Raw genomic sequence first — 20,441 nt, forward strand, 5'->3', positions numbered from 1 at the left:
TTTAGAGGAAATAAAGGGAATGCCTTCTTTTGTTTTCGGTAAAGATATTCAATGTCCACGTCCTTTAGAACATGAATTGATATGGACCACAGAGAAAGGAAATCAGGGGGATGATCTATTAGGATGGCTAAAATATAATTTGATCATGTAGCATAATTCTTGGCGTGATAAAATATAACTTGAAATGGTAAACTTTACTTGTTTCAGAGAAATTGTCATGAGAATAAGAGTAGGTAAAAGGTGTAGGTAAAAGGTGTGTACCCACTATTCTCTTTAGGGCAAATTATCTAATTGACCCTTGAACTCTTTGTCTAAGTAAAAATAAGCCCTTTATCTATTTTTTGCTGACTTTAAGCCCTCGAACTTGTAAAATTGGGCACCCGTGACCCTTTTAGCCAGTTTCTCCGATTTTGCAACCGGAAGGCTAATTCACACGAATGTCAATATACTTTTCAAAGGGCATTTTTGTCTGCATTTTCTAAGCAAAAAGAAACAACTCCTCCTTCTTCCCTCCTTCTAACCTAACCTAACCCACGCCTAAAATCCCACAACAAACTAGACCCTGCCGCCAACTCACCTCCCAACCAGACTGCAGCTCGTCCGAGCCCCCTCATTTCTCGACTGGGTCAAGTCCTTTAACTTCTCTTCCTACGTCTCCGAGCAGCCTGACCCATTTCGTGCCGTGACCCAGAAATCCGACCCACGTGAAGAGCAAGAGCAAAACAACGTTGCGGAGGAAGAAGCTTTGCTGGAGAGTCATCATCATGATGATCACATGATGAAGAGCAAGTTGGAGATGCGGGTGGAGGATTTGGGGGCGAATGGTAGCCCTGCTAGAAGGATGAAGAAGGAGGTAGATCGGCAGCGGCAGTACCGGAGGACCGGGAGGAGGTAGATCGGCGGCGGCCGGCGACGATGAGGGAGAGAGATGGGAGGTCTTCGAGTGAAACTGAAACGTTGACATTTGGGGAGGAGGAGCATGTGGACAAGAAAGCGGATGCCTTCATAAATCGTTTCAGACAGCATTTGAAATTGCAAAGGTTGGATTTGATTTTAAGGTACACGGAAATGCTAAATAGGGGCGCTGGGTTGGAGAGCTAATGACACTAATCTTCTTGAGACTTAAAAAAAAAATAAAGCCTTTTCCTCGAGTGAGCTTTTATTTACTACTACTCAAAATAAGAAGATGTTATGAACCATAACGAGTTTCCTCGTTTAAGTTTACTAGTTGTGCAGGTAGCATTAGATCTTTGGGGTTGACAATATTCTATTACCAGCTACTATGACTTTTATCTAAATCTATATATGCTGGCTCAGATTTAAACGAGGTGGGTTACATCCATTCTTGTTGAGGGAAGAAGGAGGGAAGAAGGAGGAGTCGTTCTTTTTTGCTTAAAAGATGCGGACAAAAATGTCCTTTGAAGAAGTACACTGGCATTCGTGTGAATTGGCTTTTCGGTTGCAAAACCGGAGAAACTGGCTAAAAGGGTCACGGGTACCTAATTTTACAAGTTCAAGGGTTTAAAATCAGCAAAAAATAGATGAAGGGTTTATTTTTATTTAGACAAAGAGTTTAAGGGCCAATTGGATAATTTGCCCTTCTCTTTATAGTGTTGCAGATTGTAATGAAAAGCAGTACACAAAATAATATTAAACAGATATTGGTCTGTAAATGCAAAGGCGAATTCGAACAAATATTTCTTGGGGTTAAAAATAAAAAAGTCCTTGTGATATATTTAATATACAAAAAAGCCTCCCGTGATTTCAAAACATACGAAACGACACCTCATATTTTGGATCAAATTATAAACTAACAAAATTCGTTAAACTTAACAGAATTCGGTAAACTTAACGAAATCTGATAAAATTAACGGTAAACTTAACGGAATCCAGTAAAATTAATAGTCGAAACCGTCATTTTCATTAAGTTTAACGAATTTTGTTAGTTTACAATTTAGTTTAAAACATGAAGTGTCGTTTTGTATGTTTTGAAATCACGGAGGACTTCTCTATATATTAGGTATACACAAGAAGACTTTTTTGTTTTTAACCCATATTTCTTTAAAAGATAATGCGTCCTACTCTGATGGATTTCCAGTGAGACATGCAAGTAAGAGAAGATTTACCTTCTTCCACTCACCCTTGTTTAGAGAAAAGATGCCATTATACTTAAATTTCAAACCCAAATTCAAACGGATATTGAATGCTCAAGCAAATGCTCCAGTTAAAAGAGTTAATTAACTCTTATGTTTTTGTATTAACTAATATCAAATGTTCTTGATAGTGCCACTTTACACAGTGAAGTAAGAACTACAAATCGATCTACAGAATGTATATATTTTTGATACTCAAAAAAATTACCTATTAAGCTTGTAGCATGTCGTTAGAGGACAACCTAAGTTCAAAGGAATGTTCTGCTCTCAACTGCACACTTGATTCGGGTGATAAATTCATCAATTGGCATAGTCCCCAACTCCCCGCCATGCCTAGACCTAACAGTTACAGTTTGTGTTTCTGCCTCTTTGGGGCCAACAACGGCCATCAATGGGATTTTCTGCTTCTCTGCATTTCTAATAAGCTTAGGCAAACGCTCCCCACTGCAGATTTCAGTCCGAAGACCGTTAGCTTTCAATCTCCTCCATATCTCGTTGCAGTATTCAAGCTGGAAACAAGAGTGCAATCACAAATTCATGAAAATTCCAAAATCCAAGATTGACACTATAAGTTTTCTATACAATTTTGCGCAACCAATTAAGATTAAGCAGTTTAACAGAAGTCAAATATCCATCCCTAATTCCTTTTGACTTAGTTTCCTTACCCTTCTTCTCAGCAACAAATGAGAAAAGAATACATATTAAAGCAAGGTTTGACTATAGGCTAGCTTCCCCAATGCAAACAAACCGTTTAATTCTCACCTAGCCTTGCAACTAAGCCCCCAATATATCTGGGACAATATAAAGTGGCAAATACCTGTGCATCTGTGACTGGTAATATCCGAGCTTGGGTAGGAGAAAGCCACAAGGGGAAATCACCAGCATAATGCTCTATGAGAACTCCAAAAAACCGCTCCAAGGATCCCAGAACTGCACGATGAATCATGAGGGGCTGCTTCTTCTCTTGGTCCGAATCAACATAGGTAATGTCAAAACGCTGGGGTAAATTAAAATCCACCTGTAGGCCAACATTAAAGACGAGTAAAGGAAGTTAACGATTCATTTCTTACTTCTCTTTCAGTTGGAATGACCTCATCCCCAATGCAGTTTATCTCAAAATCGTAGTTGCTTTACGGAACTAAACCCTTCACTCTACTTTCTTAATTCAAAACTTGAATTTACTCCACTTTATATAATGATTGATGCATAATGCCACAAGTAGGTTACAGTTTCATACATGCTTAAAGATATCTTTTCTACTCCATTCATCGATACTGATTCAACCATGACCCAAGTGAAATGTGAAAATGTTTTCAAAACAGTATCAAAGATGTGTAGGCATACTGGACCAAGTACATTCTTTTTCAGTTCTTCAGTGCATGGAAGGACAAGGATCCTGAAGAAAGAAGCAAAAGATGCAGATAAACATGGACATGCACGTTGAAATATTTCAAATTGTTTTGAAAATCACATTAGCAATCTTTACCTGTATGGTTGAGCATTGCCACTTCCTTCCAAGAGCATCCTCAATTTTGAGATCAATCTTTGGACCATAGAAAGCACCACCACCTTCGTCAATCTGATAGCTCCATCTTTTATCATTTAAAGCATCCTTCAAGGCAGAGGTTGCTTTCACCCATATATCATCGTTTCCCACAGCTTTATCTGGCCTTGTGGAAAGGTTTACTTCGTACTTATCAAAACCAAATTGCAGCAATATTTCCTCTGTAAGATCCAGTACACCCCTAATTTCATCTTTTATTTGATGTTCTAAACAAAATATGTGTGCATCATCCTGGAAAGTTTACAACCAAAGCAATACCAATATAGTGAGCAACATGTTGCATCTAGAAAAAATTGCATTACAATGAACATGCATCTAAGAAAAAGTGCATAACAATTATGCGAGTCAAAGATCACAAGTACTGTAGTCCCCATCAAGTATAAATCTACCTCACATTAGAGGAAGCATTCTGCCAGCATTTACACTTCTCACAAGAAAGCATAGCTTTTAGGTAATGGATCATACTCTTTTTGATAGAAGGTGTGATCCCACCCATAAAGATTACAACTTAATTTTTCTCAGTCCAACTTAATTTTGGTTTTGAACTACATTGATATCTCTTTTATTGCATTCATAAGAAAGCATGGATGACTAAAATCTAAGTGAAAAATTAGAGACCACAAAAATCATATTAATTGTCTCCATTATGCTTAGGCATAAACATCAAAAGCACCCTCTTATTGTGTATGATCTCGTTTGCTGAGGAAACTGTCACAACATCTGCAATTGACCCTCTGGTTCTTCATGCAATTCAAGTAAAAGGCATGAGACTGTCAGGAATTTAGCTACATTGGTGAACCCATAACAAAGGCCAATCATTTAAATAGTTGATGTCTGTAGGCAAAGGAACTGCACCTGGGTAAAACCTCTCACACGGAACAGGCCATGCAAGCTACCAGATAATTCATATCTATATACCGTTCCAAGCTCTGCAACCCTGATTGGAAAATCCCTGTATGAGTGTAACTTCCTTTTGTAAACAAGTATATGGTAAGGGCAATTCATTGGCCGAAGCTGATAAAGTTCTTCCTCAATCTCCATCTGATCAAACATATTTTCTTTGTAGAAATCCAGATGACCACTGATCTTCCATAGATTTGCCTTCGCCACATGTGGAGTGTAAAGTAGATCATAACCACGTTGAATATGAATCTTCTTCCACGCATCTTCTATAATATGCCTTACAACAGCACCCTTGGGATGCCAAAACACTAACCCTCCACCCGCTTCATCCTGGAGTTTTTAAATTGACAAATTTATGCTTTATGATCCATGGTAAATGCAGCAATCAAGATACTTCACAAGTAAGGATAGCATGAGGAACCAACTAGCTCAAACTACACGGACATGTATAACTTGTCCTACCTATACCTGTATAGAGAACAGATCAAGATCTTGTCCAATCCGCCGGTGATCCCGGCGTTTTGCTTCTTCTTTAAAATGAAGGTATGCTTTCAATTGTTCTTCATCTTCCCATGCTGTACCATAGATCCTTTGTAGCATTGGCTTATTTGTGTCTCCTCTCCAGTAGGCACCAGCAACTGATTCAAGTTGAACAGCTTTCCTTCTAATATTTCCTGTAGATTCAACATGAGGCCCAGCACAAAGATCCCACCATTCATTGCCTGGTATAAAGACAGCGAGCAGTGAGTATGAAAATAAACAAATGAAAAGAGCATAGGTTTATAAGGACGAGGTCAGTGTGCAGATTAGTACATCCAGCAGATTATGTAGACATCATAATAACTCATTCCTCCTGTCTTACAATTACAGAAGAACTTCAGAGCAGCTCATTAAAAACACCACACTGATGTGCCAAGTATTTCTGGCCACTAAAACGAATCAATTATCTTCAAATGCTATAATTAACAACTGTATTTCAAATTTCTTTTGTCTTTAATAGTTTGAAGTTCTGCAGCAGCTACCCCACCTAGAATACACGACCCTATAACCAGAAAGTCCTACAAGCTTCATCAAATCCTACTGATTTCACATGGTTTGTATTTTCTTAATAGGACCTATTTTCAACAAGAACACTATGCGGGATTAACCTAAAGGAAACCCTTACTTTTCAAAAATTGGGTGTGCTTTGACTGGATCTATTTCCTTTTCAATTTCCTTTCAAATATCAGAGATAATAATTCTTTTTTACAACCCACTTACAGTGTCCAACTAAGCTCAAGCATAGCACAGTTAAATCAAATTCTGGTATGGACATTGCAATAATTCTTCACTTCATTCTCTCCTTTTCTTATCTCTACCCTCTCTCCAAAGGTATATAAATAATCAGACACAAAGTCGAAGCTATAACACTTCACAGCATTACAACCTAGCAGAGCCTTGGACCAAATACCAAGTTTCCGGGTAAATTAGTTCATCAAAAAATTTTATCAGATTCTGAACCAACCCAAGTACGTATCACTGAGACAAATGCAAAACTCTACTCATATGCAGAAGTTCCATTAAAATTCTAAATATTCTTTCTATAACAAATAACTAATACAATAACAGCCACTTCAGATGACAAGTGCTGCAAGTGATGTGTAGGCATGCAGAAAAACCCCACAAGATTTGCAAAACACAAGCACTATGACAAATTTACCACGGGAGGACAACAAAATTCCCAACAGTTTGAAAAGCAAATAAGTTTAAAATATAACTGAAGATAAAAGTTGGAGGACAAAAACCTCAAGCCAGGGGAGGAGAAGGGGCTAGGAGAAGAGAGGGGGCAGGCAAGAGGGTTGATTGGATTATTTGAAGGGCTTTACCAATATGATATATGGTGATAGGTTCCTCCTTAATGCTTTCCAAGATTTCTATCTTGTAAGGTTCATTGACAGCAAGTATCCTTCTTTGAGCTTCATCTCGGCTAACTTCTTCTCTAATTAGTGGTAAGTTTTGCCCAATGATACGATCCTACAGATGATTCAAGAAATAAATTCTGTACCCAGAAAGTATAGAAAATGAATATTATTCAGCACTGTCACAGTGAACAACACCCATATAACAGAAAGGGAAAAAAAACAAAATAATGAGCCTGCTTACCATTTCCTTCTTGATTTTCTTGAGGTCTTTGTCAGTTAATGGCTCCATATCAAAGTCATAGTAAAAACCATTTTCAATCCATGGACCAATTGTCACTTTTGCATCTGGGTAGAGCCTTTGAACAGCCATAGCCATCACATGTGCACACTGCAAAAAGAAGTTCTTTTCAAACAGGCAGAAATTCTGCAGCTAGAGTTCTGTACTTTCTTCTTCAGTCATAGGGTATCATTGAAGTTCTTTTTGCCAGTTCAATATCTATAACTCTTAGTGCGCTTGGAAATAAATAGAATGATAAAAGGAAAAGTAAACAAAACTAAGAATGAGTAAAATGAAAATTCAGAAAGGAAGAAAATACACAAAACACCACATTGTTGTTTTTTTTATTTCATACTGCTACCTGCTTTTTGTAAGCATTGAGGTTGCTGAAAATGGATTGTGCAAGAAAGTTGGTTTTCCAGATCTTTCATCACAATGTACCACATCTCTGAAGTGCAATATGTGTTAGAAATACGAACTCCAAAATTCTACTCTAACTGAAATAATAATCAACTGCAGTTTGGGTTCCCACTTTCTAACATTGTAAAAGCAATGACTCCCAAGTAGCTTTTCCAGAAAATTCTTTGTAAGGGAGACATCAGTTACATTTCTTAGATTCCCCTAACCAATGTGGTTCCTTCTCCCACTTGTGCAGTTTGAAAATGCCAAAAAAGGGGAAACATACATGATTTTGTAAAGCTACAAGACTCCCATAAAATCGTGGCAATAAAAGAGAGGATTATCAGATGGAAATAATCTACTCATGGAATTAAGGAATCTTCATTCTTTATAAATTTTACCATAGTTGCAAATACACTGCTTCAGATCAAAAGTCTGTCCGCAAAACTACTTTCATCTGCTCCATCCCAAAGACAGAAATATTTGAGCTTATTTTTGTGATAAAGTCACCCAATACAAAATTTAGTTAAAAGGGACCGGAGGCAGACAAAGCCTAATGCCTTCGAGCAGTTTGATTTGGTCAATCAGCCGCGAAGTATAGTCATATAGACATATAGGACAAGCGAATGAGACAGATGTAGGCTGCTTCTACTGTTGTGAGGAATTAACAGCAGGTTAATACCAACAGGAGTTCAAGTGTAGAACAAATTGTTCCCTTCTCATTGCTCTAGAATCAAGCATAATTCGGACACACTTGAGTCTGCCTCCTGGAGGCACTCTGATGTTGCACTCGGTAAAACATTAGGGAAAGGACTATCTTGATGCTGAAGCCCATCCCTAAAGCATTCCGAGTGAACTTCCACTTGCTAACAGAAGATCTGCCACAGTTAATGCATAAGCCATGCCAAGACACTCTAATCCTCCCCAGCTAATGTCAATATCTGCATGAGCTCACCATCTTTGGTGGCCCAGAATAATTGAGAAACTATACATTTTTTCCCCTTCTCTACAATTGAAAGACAGACCAAATGAAGGTAACTTAACTGCTTATCTATGTGTTTAAATAAACAAGAATCCTTTGACCAAAATATTCCTTGATGCTCTTATACCTGGAAAAATGAACATCTCTAAACCACTTGTTCCCCATAGGCCACACAAGAATGGGTTGAGTTTCTTCCATTTTCAATTCTTAAAAAAAAAAAAAGAGAAAAAACCATCAGTGATCACAATCACAAGAAAACCTTGATGAGTGCACTTTTAGCTATATCAATAGCAGCTTCACATTCCATAATATATTTTAAAGCCAAATAGCTGTCTCCACACCCCATTTACCTCCAAACTTCCACCAGCTTAGCCTTTCTGACAGACTAAGTATCGTTACTGCTAATTTTTTTTTTCTCTTTTTGCATTTACATGATTGCAATATTTGTCTTCACATGCTCATGATATCCTTTTCACCACTGCTTATCTATGTACTGTAAAGAGTTTGTTCATTTTAAAAAATAACAATAATTGTTAGGAAACTAAAATTATCCCACATTGATATACCAAGGATTGCCAGCCATATGTATAAAGATCTTGGGCCACTCCACTCATTGCCAATTGGTTTTGAGATGGAAGCCCAAGTTTTTTATTGTGGTATCAAATTCCGGTTACGACAACTCCCCCAATATTAGGGTCCAATGTAGACACTCAGATGAAAGGTTGATGCTGTCCCAACCTAGTATCCGGAGTGTAATGGGGGAGATTGTTGAGTTTATCACACATCAATTGTAGAAGGGACAGGGTGCTTTGGTTATAAGTATGATGGAAAACCTCACCCCTTGAGCTAGTTTTTGGAGTAAGAAGGCCCAATAGCACCCTGCCTCTTCCACAATCAATTGGTTATAAGTGTGAGGGAAAGCCTCACCCCTTGAACTAGCTTTTGGGGTGAGAAGGCTTCCTGCCCCTTCCACAACCGATGTGGGATAAACTCAACAATCTCCCTCGTCACACATCGGGCACTAAGTTGGGATAGCATCAACCTTTCATCCGAGTGTCTACATTAGGCCCTTGTATTAGGAGAGTTGTTGTAACTAGACTTTGTTACCATGATAAAGAACTTGGGCTTCCATCTCAAAACCAATTGGTAATGTGTGGAGTGGCCCAAAATCTTTATATATGGTTAGCAATCCTTGGTATATCAATATGGGACAATTTTAGTTTCCTAACAATAATAATTGAGAAACACCCAATAGACACTAAATATAGGGCAATGGTCAAAAATCCATTGCAGAATAAGGTGTCCAATATGACAGCATTCTCTCTACCAGGGCTTCGGCACATATCCACATTTGGGATATCCCTGCTTTGACCAAGATCTTTGGGGATGATTAGCTTCTTTGACTCAATATCTAAAGGATTTATCAGGAACTCAAAAAAAATAGAGATAAAAGATTCTAATTTTCTAATGGAGTTAATTTATCTAAATCTTTGACAACAGTAAAGAGACATTGTTCCAACTGTTTGAGTCAGCAATGGTTAGCTTTAGTGATAATGAAATTCTCGAGCATCCTATGAAACCTCAACAATCGTTGCACTGGTAAAATTGAAAACCTCCAATGCACTCAAAGCAAAGTGTAGCTGCTTCCGCATTTTATTACAGGAGTTCGTCACAAGTTCCATGAGGGAAAAAACATTGATCGTTGTTCAATTTATAAACTTCTCGCAAATGCCGCTCGTACCTAGACTACAATAATTCAATTACTTTTGATAAACCTATACCAAAGTTAATGACATTTTTTATCAAATAGCTTAAAATATCAAAATAAAAATGTCAAAAGAAATGTAAGTCACAATTATTTCAATTTAGATAATTCAATAAATAGAAAAAAAATTGGAGTTATTATTGACATAGTACCTTACATTGCATGATATATATGTCCTAAAAGATAACAACATAGTTTTATTTTTGTCATTAGCCATTGTTGTCAAGTAGATGGCGTAAGTCATCTACTCAACAAGGACGAATTGGTTATTTGTTAGTTAACGCTCAAAAGGTTTAAAATATACTCAATATTTAACTGGATTTCTTAGGAGTCCATCTCAATGAAGGTCCTTTCAATAGATTGGCATCCTTTAATATTCATTTCAAAATTAAACAAAAGAAAAAAGCCTTCTTCAAATGGATGTACATCACAAGAAGACCAATCATAAATGCTGCAATCTATGCTTAAATTCATGTTGCTTCATCATAGATCATAAACTACCTATAGATTTGCAAAAAATTATACTTCACCTTTTTATATGTAGATCTTCATGTTTGAGCTAAATTGACTAATGACACTAGTTAGCCCTATTAATTATTGCCCTTGTATGTTGTTACAAATAGCTTCTTAGGGTAGTATTAATAAGTTGCCTGTTGGGTTTCATTCAGCTTTCTATTTATGATGCGGGTGGAAGCCCAAGAGGGAAACTCATAATTCAATTCATAATTTATTTATAAGTGAACCAAAACAACACCAAGTGCAGGGAGGCTGGGATAGCACAAAATGTAAGATTCTAAGATAGAATTTAAGAAAAGGAAACTCTCATTGACACCCCAAACAAGAATTGAAAGTAATCCAACACAATGTTGAAAAGAGAAATTCGTATAAGTCTAACTCTAAGCTAAAAGTCTTATCTAAAAAGGAGTCCCTCTCCTCCAAGTAAATAACTAAACTGCAAACACAAAACATGAATCCTGAGGCTGAAAAAATTTTTTAAAAAAAGGAAACAACAAGTCCTAATGCAAATAGTCAATAAAGTACAACTACATCAGCAGCGCCGGTACTCATGAATAATAATTTGTGAACGTTAAATTTCCTTGCATCACATTAATCACATTCTAACAATTGCTTTATACTTTGACCATGGAAGAGGACCATCCAACTAAACTGGAATGATGAATCTCCATTCATCATCTGCAACCTCAATATGCTGCAATAAGATCACATTTCCAGCAGCAGAATCTGATTTCTGTGATGGTACTCTTATCATTCCTTGAAGATGTCGCAGAAGTAAAGGACCATCTCATAATACCCTTGCTTCTTTAATTTCATTAATTTCTCCTCTTAAAGCCTATAATGCTTCAAATTAGTAGAGTTTCAGTTTTAAACTCCGAATATCCTGTCAAATGAGTCATAAAACATGAATATTTACATGTGTAAAGACCAATTCATTGTCAATTTAATCACTGGAAAATCAACACATTAAAAAAATATATGTTTGAATCAACAACTCTATAATTTTCCTACACTTGACAAAATTCAAAATTTCCAAAACCAGGATTCTCCCACTTTGTTTTACCCCACAAGACAAAAAGAAAAACTCTAAAAAATTTCTCTTGCATTTCTTTTCTTCCCACCTTAGCTACTATGTACAACTGTTTGTAACATATACAATTCATTATCTCATTTAATTTTCCACATATTGCTACAGATAAAAGTGGTCTAGATGTTCCCCACTATCTCTTCGCATTTCACTTAATTGATACAGTAGATTTCAATTTTTTTAACGTCACCTAATTGAAGTACAATTACTTTCAATTTCATCCCTTATCAATACTCATGTCGCGTCACACCAAGACATTCAACTTGAATCCAACAGAGAATATGATTAATTCCCAAATAACAGAAAATTTCAACCACCTGGTGCATATTACCTTTGCGCATCATATCAAATGGACAACATCCAATTGCTTCTAGCTACTAATTATTTCACCCAAAAATCACTATGCCAGATCAGCATATATCCATATAATAAACTAACAAAAACCATAAAATCTTTTCCAGTGTAATCTCAGTTTCTTACTGTATGCCGAATTCTTAGCAGTATCTCTGATGATTCGTTAGTTGGAAGCACGACTCTGCCCTCAGGAGATGAAACCCCATCCTTTTTCCCTTCTTCTGTAGACACAGCAGCAGCAGTGGAGCCCGAAGAATCAGTCGCCAAAGCCCAGGATAGGGGAACTCCATTCCTCTTGGTTCCACAAATTTCACCACTTTTACTGCTAGAAGTCCTACTGAAAAATGAAAAATTGATTACAGGTTCTGTGCTCCGTGGGATAGAGGAGGAGAAAACGGGAAGTGGGTTCGACAGGAGTCGGAGAGAAGGGGTTAGTAGAGGGTTCAAGGAGGAGTACAATGATGACGCCATGCGGTGGGGGAGAGAAGCCACCATTGAGGATGGTTTGTTGGTGGCTTTTCTTGGTGTTCGGTAGGATTTTGGTGGTGTGGCTCTTAGCTGTGTGGCGGAGGTTAGGGGCAATTAAGCAAATCACGCATCATAGCCCCAGGGGCCTCACAAGATTTCTCACAAGTCTGTCCGTGGTGTAATTTACCCAACAAAAAATGTAATTCACAAAAAAAAAATATTGGTGTAACAAAATATTTATGCTAATTGCCGTGAAAAAATGGAGTAACAAAAGTTAAAATTACTAATTTACCTTGAAATGGGGGTAAATTGGAATTTGGGAGGCCTAGATCCACCTTTATCATATCATATGTTATCCAAGAAAATTTTAGAATACATTTTTAGGCAAATTTCATGGATAGGATGAAATGCACCTTATGGATGGATGAGATCAAAGGGAACAAAGGGTTAAGGCAATCACCATAGCTATGTTAATGGGTGGAGTATTAACGAAAATCCAACACCCGCGAGATTACTATTTATCTAAGTAAATCTGGTTCTTTATGATTGAAATCCAAATCTAAACCCAAATTTTGGGTTTTGTATGATTTCTATTTAAATCTAAATCCAAATTTAGACTTTACCGAGACCTATTTATATGCATATATGTGACTATGTCTTATGATATATTGGTAATGAAGGATACTTTTTTTTTTATATTAGCTTGAAATGGCTAACATTTTTTTCCCTATAAATGAATGTCATTGGTTAATTTAAGTAAGTAAAATTCTAATTAAACAATAGGATAGATATCCAAACATAAACATTGTACACATGCGTGTTTTTATATTGAATTAATATGTTTAAAGGAAAAAGAGAAAAAGAAGAGTAGGTTTAAAAACATGCAAGATTAAATGTTAAGTATAGATGAAAATTTTTAAACAAATAAAATTACTTTGCACAAAACATTCTTGAATGCTGATTTTGTTTTCTAGAAAATCTATATAAATTTGAGAAGGGATTTTTAGCAACAAGCCTCCACATATCTTCCCACTCCCAATTCTATTTTTCTAGCATTTCACATTTAATTTAATTTATAAAATATATTCCTCTCAACTTCCACATCTACTCTTTACATTTGAAATTGTTGGTTATTTTTTTAAAATCATTTCATTTCAAATTGTTAGTTAATGTGCACGTTATCCTATTTGAACTTCAACCCATCACGTTTCCCCATTGCCTTTGCGTTATTTATGATTCTAATCCAATTAAGACTTCTATAAAACCATAAGAAGAGATAACAAATATAACATCCTTTCATGCTTTCTTATTAAATAATAAGAGGAAATGTTATTTACACTCCCATTTTTGTTATTCACACTTCAATAATCATTTTGATCATATAGTTTTTATTAATTAAACTATATGATAAAACAAATGGTGGGATTGCAAATAATAAAAAATGGAGTGCAAAAAATATTTTCCTAAGTAAGAAGTGGCTTTCTTGCCTTTCTAATTTAAATAAGTAAGAAGTGGCTCCACTTATATAGGAATTTGATTTGAAGTTTATTAGTGGGAGGATAAATAAAGAGAAAACATTGCCAAGCTTAGTAAAAGTAAAAAAGTAGATGATAATATTTTATCTTTTAACTTAGTAATCCTACCTAATAGGGCAAAATTAAATAGAAACAAAAAGAAAATAATGTCGTGGATTTAAAAAATCAAGAATGGTACCATTTATGAAATCACTAAATAAAAAATAAAGTACTACTGGCCTTTTAACGTGGAATTTTTTTTTTTGAAATATTCATTTTTGATAAAAAAAAAATTAATGATAATAATAACACCAATTCTACCAAAAATTTTTAAAAAGTAACATTATAGTTTAAGAGAAAGATATAAAACATTCGACCCTAAAATACTACTTAATTTGTATATATTTGACCCAAATTTGACCCTGATTAGATTTGAATAAGAGTGCAAAACCCAAACACTAAGGATAACTTTTGGTATCATTAATTATTTTATGTATTCTTATTGCTGTCTTCATATGTAAATATGAATTTGCTATGTTAAAATATACATATATATAGATTGTAGTAGAGGATATTATAGATATTATCAGTTTTTCATTTCCATTTTTAGATGCTAATAATTGCAAGGAAAAAGAGTCCCATTGGTCCTCTAACTATTAGCCAGGTGAACTTTTGGCCCCCCAATAATTAAGAGTCAAATTTTAACCCTCGATCTATCGAAAGTGCAAAAAGTTAAACCTTCTGTCAAGTTTAGCTGTTAAAACTAATGAAAACCAACACCACGTGAGATAAATGCCGAAATACAAAGGGCATTTTAGTTCAAGCTGTCATCCACTCAGTAAAAAGGAGTAAAAATCAGTTTAACTTAATTGTTGCCTTCTACCATTCTCTCTCCCTCCACCGCAAGTGGTTGGAAGCTCCTGCAATTCGTCGACCATCATCACCAGTGCACATCTCTTGAAGCTTCCGCCGGGGAATTACAGGTTCCAAGAGGAAATGGTTGATTTTGAGCGATTTGAGTCGACAAGTGAAGGGGTTGGATCTGTTTCTGAGATGGGTTGGTGTTGATTTTGGCTGAAGTTAAGGTTTCTTGATCTTCTGGTATCTACCGGTTCCAAAAAGCTCTCTCTAGCCTCTGCCCCATCAGTCCACCATAATTGCCACATGATGTTCCCTCCACTCCTTCCTCACCAAATCCAACATGGGCCGCCTCCTCCTTCCCAACTTCTCCTCCTCACTCCCCCCCCCCCAAAAGTCAATTCAAGAAATAATTAAGCTATTCAATCTCTGGCTCCTCTCTTCTGCTATCATGTCAAAGAAATTCATGTCAAAGAAAATGCTTCACAACAACAATAATGGAGCCAGTACATAGCGTGACGATGGTGTTCCTTGGAAGTTTTAGCTAAACTGCTGCAAAAGTGGGGGTGATTCCGTCTAAATTCTTATGACTTTGAATCACATGACAATGAAGGAAGAGCACGAAAGGTTCATAGATCTAAAGCTTGCAGCTTTAGTAACCTACTATTGGGAATTGCTTAATTTATGTCGGAGAAGCTTTGCTTAAATCATACTAAAGCTTCAGCTGCCAGGGAGATTTTCTTCCTATAGCTTTTCGTTGGGAAAGAAATCCCTTTTTACCAAATAGAAAGTTGCTGGACAGACTAAAATGCCCTTCATATTTTAGCATAAGTTTCATGTGGTGTTAGTTTCCGTCAATCTTAACGAGTGAATTTGACAGAAGGTCCAATATTTTGCACTTTCGATAGATTGAGGGTCAAAGATTTTCTCTTAATTATTGGAGGGTCAAAAGTTCACCTGACTAATAGTTAGAGGACTATTGGGACTCTTTTCCCTAATTGCAATCATTGTAATCAATTTTCAATTTTATATTTTCATTATTGTAGGTAAAGCTAAATATATTGGGTCACAGGAATATGAATCGAGAGGTTGGGTGTGGGGGGAGGAGGGAAGGAAGTGAATGGTGAGGTGTTGAAAGGTGGCGGGAAAGGTTGAAGAAGAAATGTGGGTTACAAGGATGGGAGGAGAAAGTTGAGAAGAAGAAAGGGGATTGTAGGGATATGATAGAGATGACAAAAAAAATAATAGAGAGAGTGATGCCATGATAGCAGGCACGAAAGTCGTAGGAAACATCTGATGACTAGCTGGCGGGTAAGAGATGAGGGAATTGTGATTTTTAATAATTTTGAGAACTCTAAAAACACATATTACAGAGATTCTTTTTTAAATATATGTTAAAATTTATGAAAAATGCCAATCTAAATGCAGTCAATAATTTTAGGGGCACAAGATAGGAGAAATATTTTTTTCTAAAAATGGAAGAATATAAATTGTTTGTAATTTATTTTTTTGTATTATAAGTTTTGATATATGGGTATAACATAATATATTTTGTCAAATATTGATAAATTGATTTTTTTAAAGAAAACTCCTCTCACCTTACCATCCAACCTAACCTTTTCCTTGAATACGATAACAATTCCTCTATCATGTAAATCATTATAAATAAATTTTTTTTCAACACGTTAAGCATATATTTCTTTAAAATTTTTAGTATACATATATATTTATTATTTTGTACCACAATATATAAATATATACAATATTATTTTGATTTGAAATATAACCCATGCATAGCATGGGTCAAAATTCTAGTGGTAACTAATTTCACATCTATTATCTTTATTTTTTTTTGTCAAAATACATCTATTACCTTTAGATTCAAAGGTTTTTAGTTTTAGAATTGAATTTTCAATGACATATTAAGAAATACCTATCTTCTTTTATTTTTTTTAAATCATGAAAATATAGGTCTGGATTAAGCAAATACAGTCCAGACCCTACCGTTTGACATGCATAATTAAGCCCCTCATTTGGTTTGGGGTGATTTGCACTCTGTTTTCTCTCATTAATGATGTTTGCTACACTTTAGCTCTTTAACTAAAAACACATCATATGCTGAAATAAGCAATTAGAAGAAACAATACCCATGAAAAGGAAATTTGACATTTTTTTAAGAAAATGGCCTTAAAAATGGGATCCGACCACTTGAAAATAAACAAAGAAACAAACACATGCCCTTGAAATCTATCATAAAATTTAAATAAAACCATTTCAAATAAAAAAAAACCACAAAGTAGTTGCAAATAAAAACACAATTTAGTCTTAAGAACAAAAATTTGCCTTTTGAAATTTTCAAATACCCACAAAATGCATGTAGAGATTTTTATTGCAATTGTAGCTCACCCCCTTTTTATTGATACTACTTAATTGAGGCCTCGTGAGGTTGCCCAATCATGTATGAAATCGTTATAATTGGGATGTGTAATGGAATTGTTGGTTGATGAAAAAATTAAGTACATAATAGTATGCACAATACTTTTGTACCATGGAACTGATATGTAAATGCTACTAAATTACTTGTACATTATACCATTAGTCATAGTCTACAATTTTACATGTTCTTAGATATTATTGTGTACATGCTAAGTAGATACATGATGAGAGATGAATTAGATGATGCTTTGCCAGAAGGAGAGCAGTGTTCAGCTGTGCTTGCCAACAACAACTCATTCTTGTCAACTAGTTTTACTTCTCTCCTTGAGCTTCTTACCTATTGAAACCATGAAACAGCAATCCAAGCCACATTGATATCAAGAACAAAGATCAGGGGCATTAGCCATAGTGGAATCAAATAATTAGACATTGATGACAAACAAAAATATAATAGAACAAAACTTGTCGAGCTGAACAATTAATGAGAAGAGAATCCAGTTAAAAATATATATAATTAACTAAAAATTTAACACCTACAATTCACTAACTAATCTAAACCAGGATTACTAGTTCAAAATTTTTTTTTTTTGACGAAACGATAAGATTTTCATTGACTAAAGGAAACTGTACAAAGCGAGCAACGACTCGAGAGACTTTACAACTAGTGCTCAATTGCACTGAGGAAAATACCATTCCTCATCCACAGTAATGCCTAAGGCATAAGAACTTAAACTTTTACATTTAGATATAATACTTCCCCTGGCTAGCTCAAAAGAGCACATACGAAACATTCTCTGTAATTCAATAATGTCCTCAGTCAGAGTTGTTAGACAACTGTCTAGGGAGCTCGGATTCTTGAGCTGTCTTAGTAACTCTTTGTTCTGGAGCAAAATATTGATTTTGTCCCAGTTCTGCTCCAAAGCTTTACACAAGACCAGTTTGACTGCTGCTGCATCATCAAGAAGCTTGGTTCCAAGTGATCTCTCCTTTAGAGCCCATTCTGCAATCCTTGTGTGCGAAAAGGTCTCAGCTACGACTCCAATCCCAGTTGACAATTGCCTTTGCCGACTAGTTGAGACCACATGTAGTGCTATGGACTCCTTATCTTCAAACCCCTGATGATGTACTGTCTGAGTAGAAACTGTTTCTCCTGTGCTCATTCTGTCCTTAGTTTTCCTTAGTTCCTCTAGTTCTAGCCACTCCTTCTGGGCCTTGTACATTGTCCTCACAGGGTGACTTCTGCTTTGGCCTTCAAACTGCTGTTTGTTTCTTTCCTTCCACACTTGCCACAAAATGTTTGCAGTCAGTCCAATATGCTGTGTTCCTTCAGGTCTTGCCTTTGCCTCTGATATCTTGCACCACCATCGTTTAAAATCTCCTTGCTGGTCTCTAACTCCATCCTATTGAATTGGAGCCACCTTCCATATATCTACGGTGCCTGGACAGCTTAATAGGAGATGTTCCACTGTTTCTTGGTGCTCCCCACAGGCTCTACAAAACGGGTCACCCATCCCTGTCCTTCTAAAAATTGCTTCCCTAACTGGCAATGCCCCTGTAATGCACTTCCAAATAAACAGTTTAACCTTGTGTTTTATGTTTAGCTTCCAAAGAGTATTCCACATCTGCCTCATTTGCTGGCTTCCTTCCCCTATGCTTGGGCCTGCTTCTTCTGATTTTGCCTTCTCAGACCTGTCCTTTCCCTTCATGAGGAACTTGTAACCAGATTTGACAGAATAACAGCCTCCCCCATTATGTTGCCAGAAATAACTATCTTCCTTGCCTATTAGGCTTATAGGAATGCTCAAGATCCTCTCTGCATCATTCTGGTTAAATGTTCTGAAGATGGTGTTTCTATCCCAACCTTTATGCCTGATAAGCTCCTGCACCATTTTCATTGCATTGTTACCAGGTCGTGGGGTAGTAGGCTTACCAGAGGTTGTTCCTGGGATCCATTTATGCTCCCAGATGTTTGTGCTTCTTCCATTCCCAATCTTTCTGATTACGCCTTTTTCTATGAAACTTCTGACTCCTAGCAGCCCTTGCCAGATCCAAGAGGCATTTTTTTGAGCTTTACACCTGAATATTGAGACCTTGGGGAAATACTTAGCTCTAAGAACTTTGCTGAGAAGAAGATTTGGCTTGGTTAGTAACCTCCAAAACTGTTTTCCCAACAAAGCCTTGTTGAAGGCCTCAATATCTTTGAATCCCAATCCTCCTTCAGGTCTGTCAATAGCCAGTTTTTTCCAAAACAGCCAGTGTAGCTTGCTTTTCCCATCTGATTCTCCCCACCAGTAGTTAGCCATTAAAGCAGTGATGTCTTTGCACAGTTTCCTTGGCATTTTAAAACAAGACATGGCGTAAGTTGACATGGCGTAAGTAGGCATTGCCATGGAGACAGCCTTCAACATTACCTCCTTGCCTGCACTGCTTAGCAGCTTGTTTTTCCAGCACTGAAGCTTCCTACTTATGTTTTCTCTGATGAAGCCAAACACTTGGTCTTTTGTCCTTGTTATCACCATTGGAAGGCCTAGATACCTCCCTTGTGTCATTTCCTTCATTCCACCTAGTGCACTACATACATCCTTCCTTTGATCCTGAGAGATGTTTTTGCTGAAGAAAACAGCTGACTTATCTAGATTAACTAGCTGACCTGATGCCCCTTCATACGTTTTGAGGATCTTCATAATTTCATTGGCCTGTTGAGTGCTTGCTTTACAGAAAATCAGTGAGTCATCTGCAAAGAAAAGATGTGAAATGATAGGCCCTTGTCTGCTAATTTTCAGCCCCTGTATCTCGTTTCTTCCTTCTGCTCTCCTCAATAGGCTTGAAAAGCCTTCTGAGCAAATTAAGAAGAGGTAGGGAGACAGAGGATCTCCCTGCCTTATACCTCTCTCTGGTGTGATGAATCCTTTGATTTCTCCACTGTAGTTGAAAGAATAAGTAACAGTTTGCATGCACTTAGAAATCCAGTTGATCCATTGTGAACAGAAATCCATCTTCTGCATAGCTGCCTGCAAAAAATGCCACTCAACCCTGTCGTAGGCTTTAGCCATGTCCAATTTGATAGCCATGTATCCATCTAGTCCATGCCTTTTATTTTTGAGGTAGTGCATATACTCATGAGCTATGATCACATTGTCTAGAATTTGCCCATCAGGAATGAAAGCTGATTGTGTATTACTAATGCAAATGTCTAGAATAGGCTTTAGCCTATTAGCCAGGATTTTGGAGATAATTTTGTAAATCACACTGCACAGGCTAATA

At 36.5% G+C, this 20,441-nt stretch overlaps 1 protein-coding gene across 1 annotated transcript; it reads right to left on the reverse strand.

Annotated features, from left to right (window-relative positions):
- Positions 1-2,216: 2,216 nt before the first annotated feature.
- LOC113770700 (threonine--tRNA ligase, chloroplastic/mitochondrial 2) lies at positions 2,217-12,505 on the reverse strand. Its single transcript, XM_027315250.1, has 8 exons — positions 12,028-12,505; positions 6,763-6,909; positions 6,486-6,633; positions 5,089-5,342; positions 4,573-4,950; positions 3,640-3,948; positions 2,971-3,171; positions 2,217-2,662 (listed from the first exon to the last, which is right to left on the reverse strand). The coding sequence occupies exons 1-8, from the start codon at positions 12,394-12,396 to the stop codon at positions 2,402-2,404; spliced, it is 2,067 nt and encodes a 688-aa protein (XP_027171051.1). The 5' UTR covers positions 12,397-12,505; the 3' UTR covers positions 2,217-2,401.
- Between the last annotated feature and the right edge of the window lie 7,936 nt (positions 12,506-20,441).

Source organism: Coffea eugenioides, chromosome 5 (assembly GCF_003713205.1).
Source record: "Coffea eugenioides isolate CCC68of chromosome 5, Ceug_1.0, whole genome shotgun sequence".
Classification (NCBI taxonomy): domain Eukaryota; kingdom Viridiplantae; phylum Streptophyta; class Magnoliopsida; order Gentianales; family Rubiaceae; genus Coffea; species Coffea eugenioides.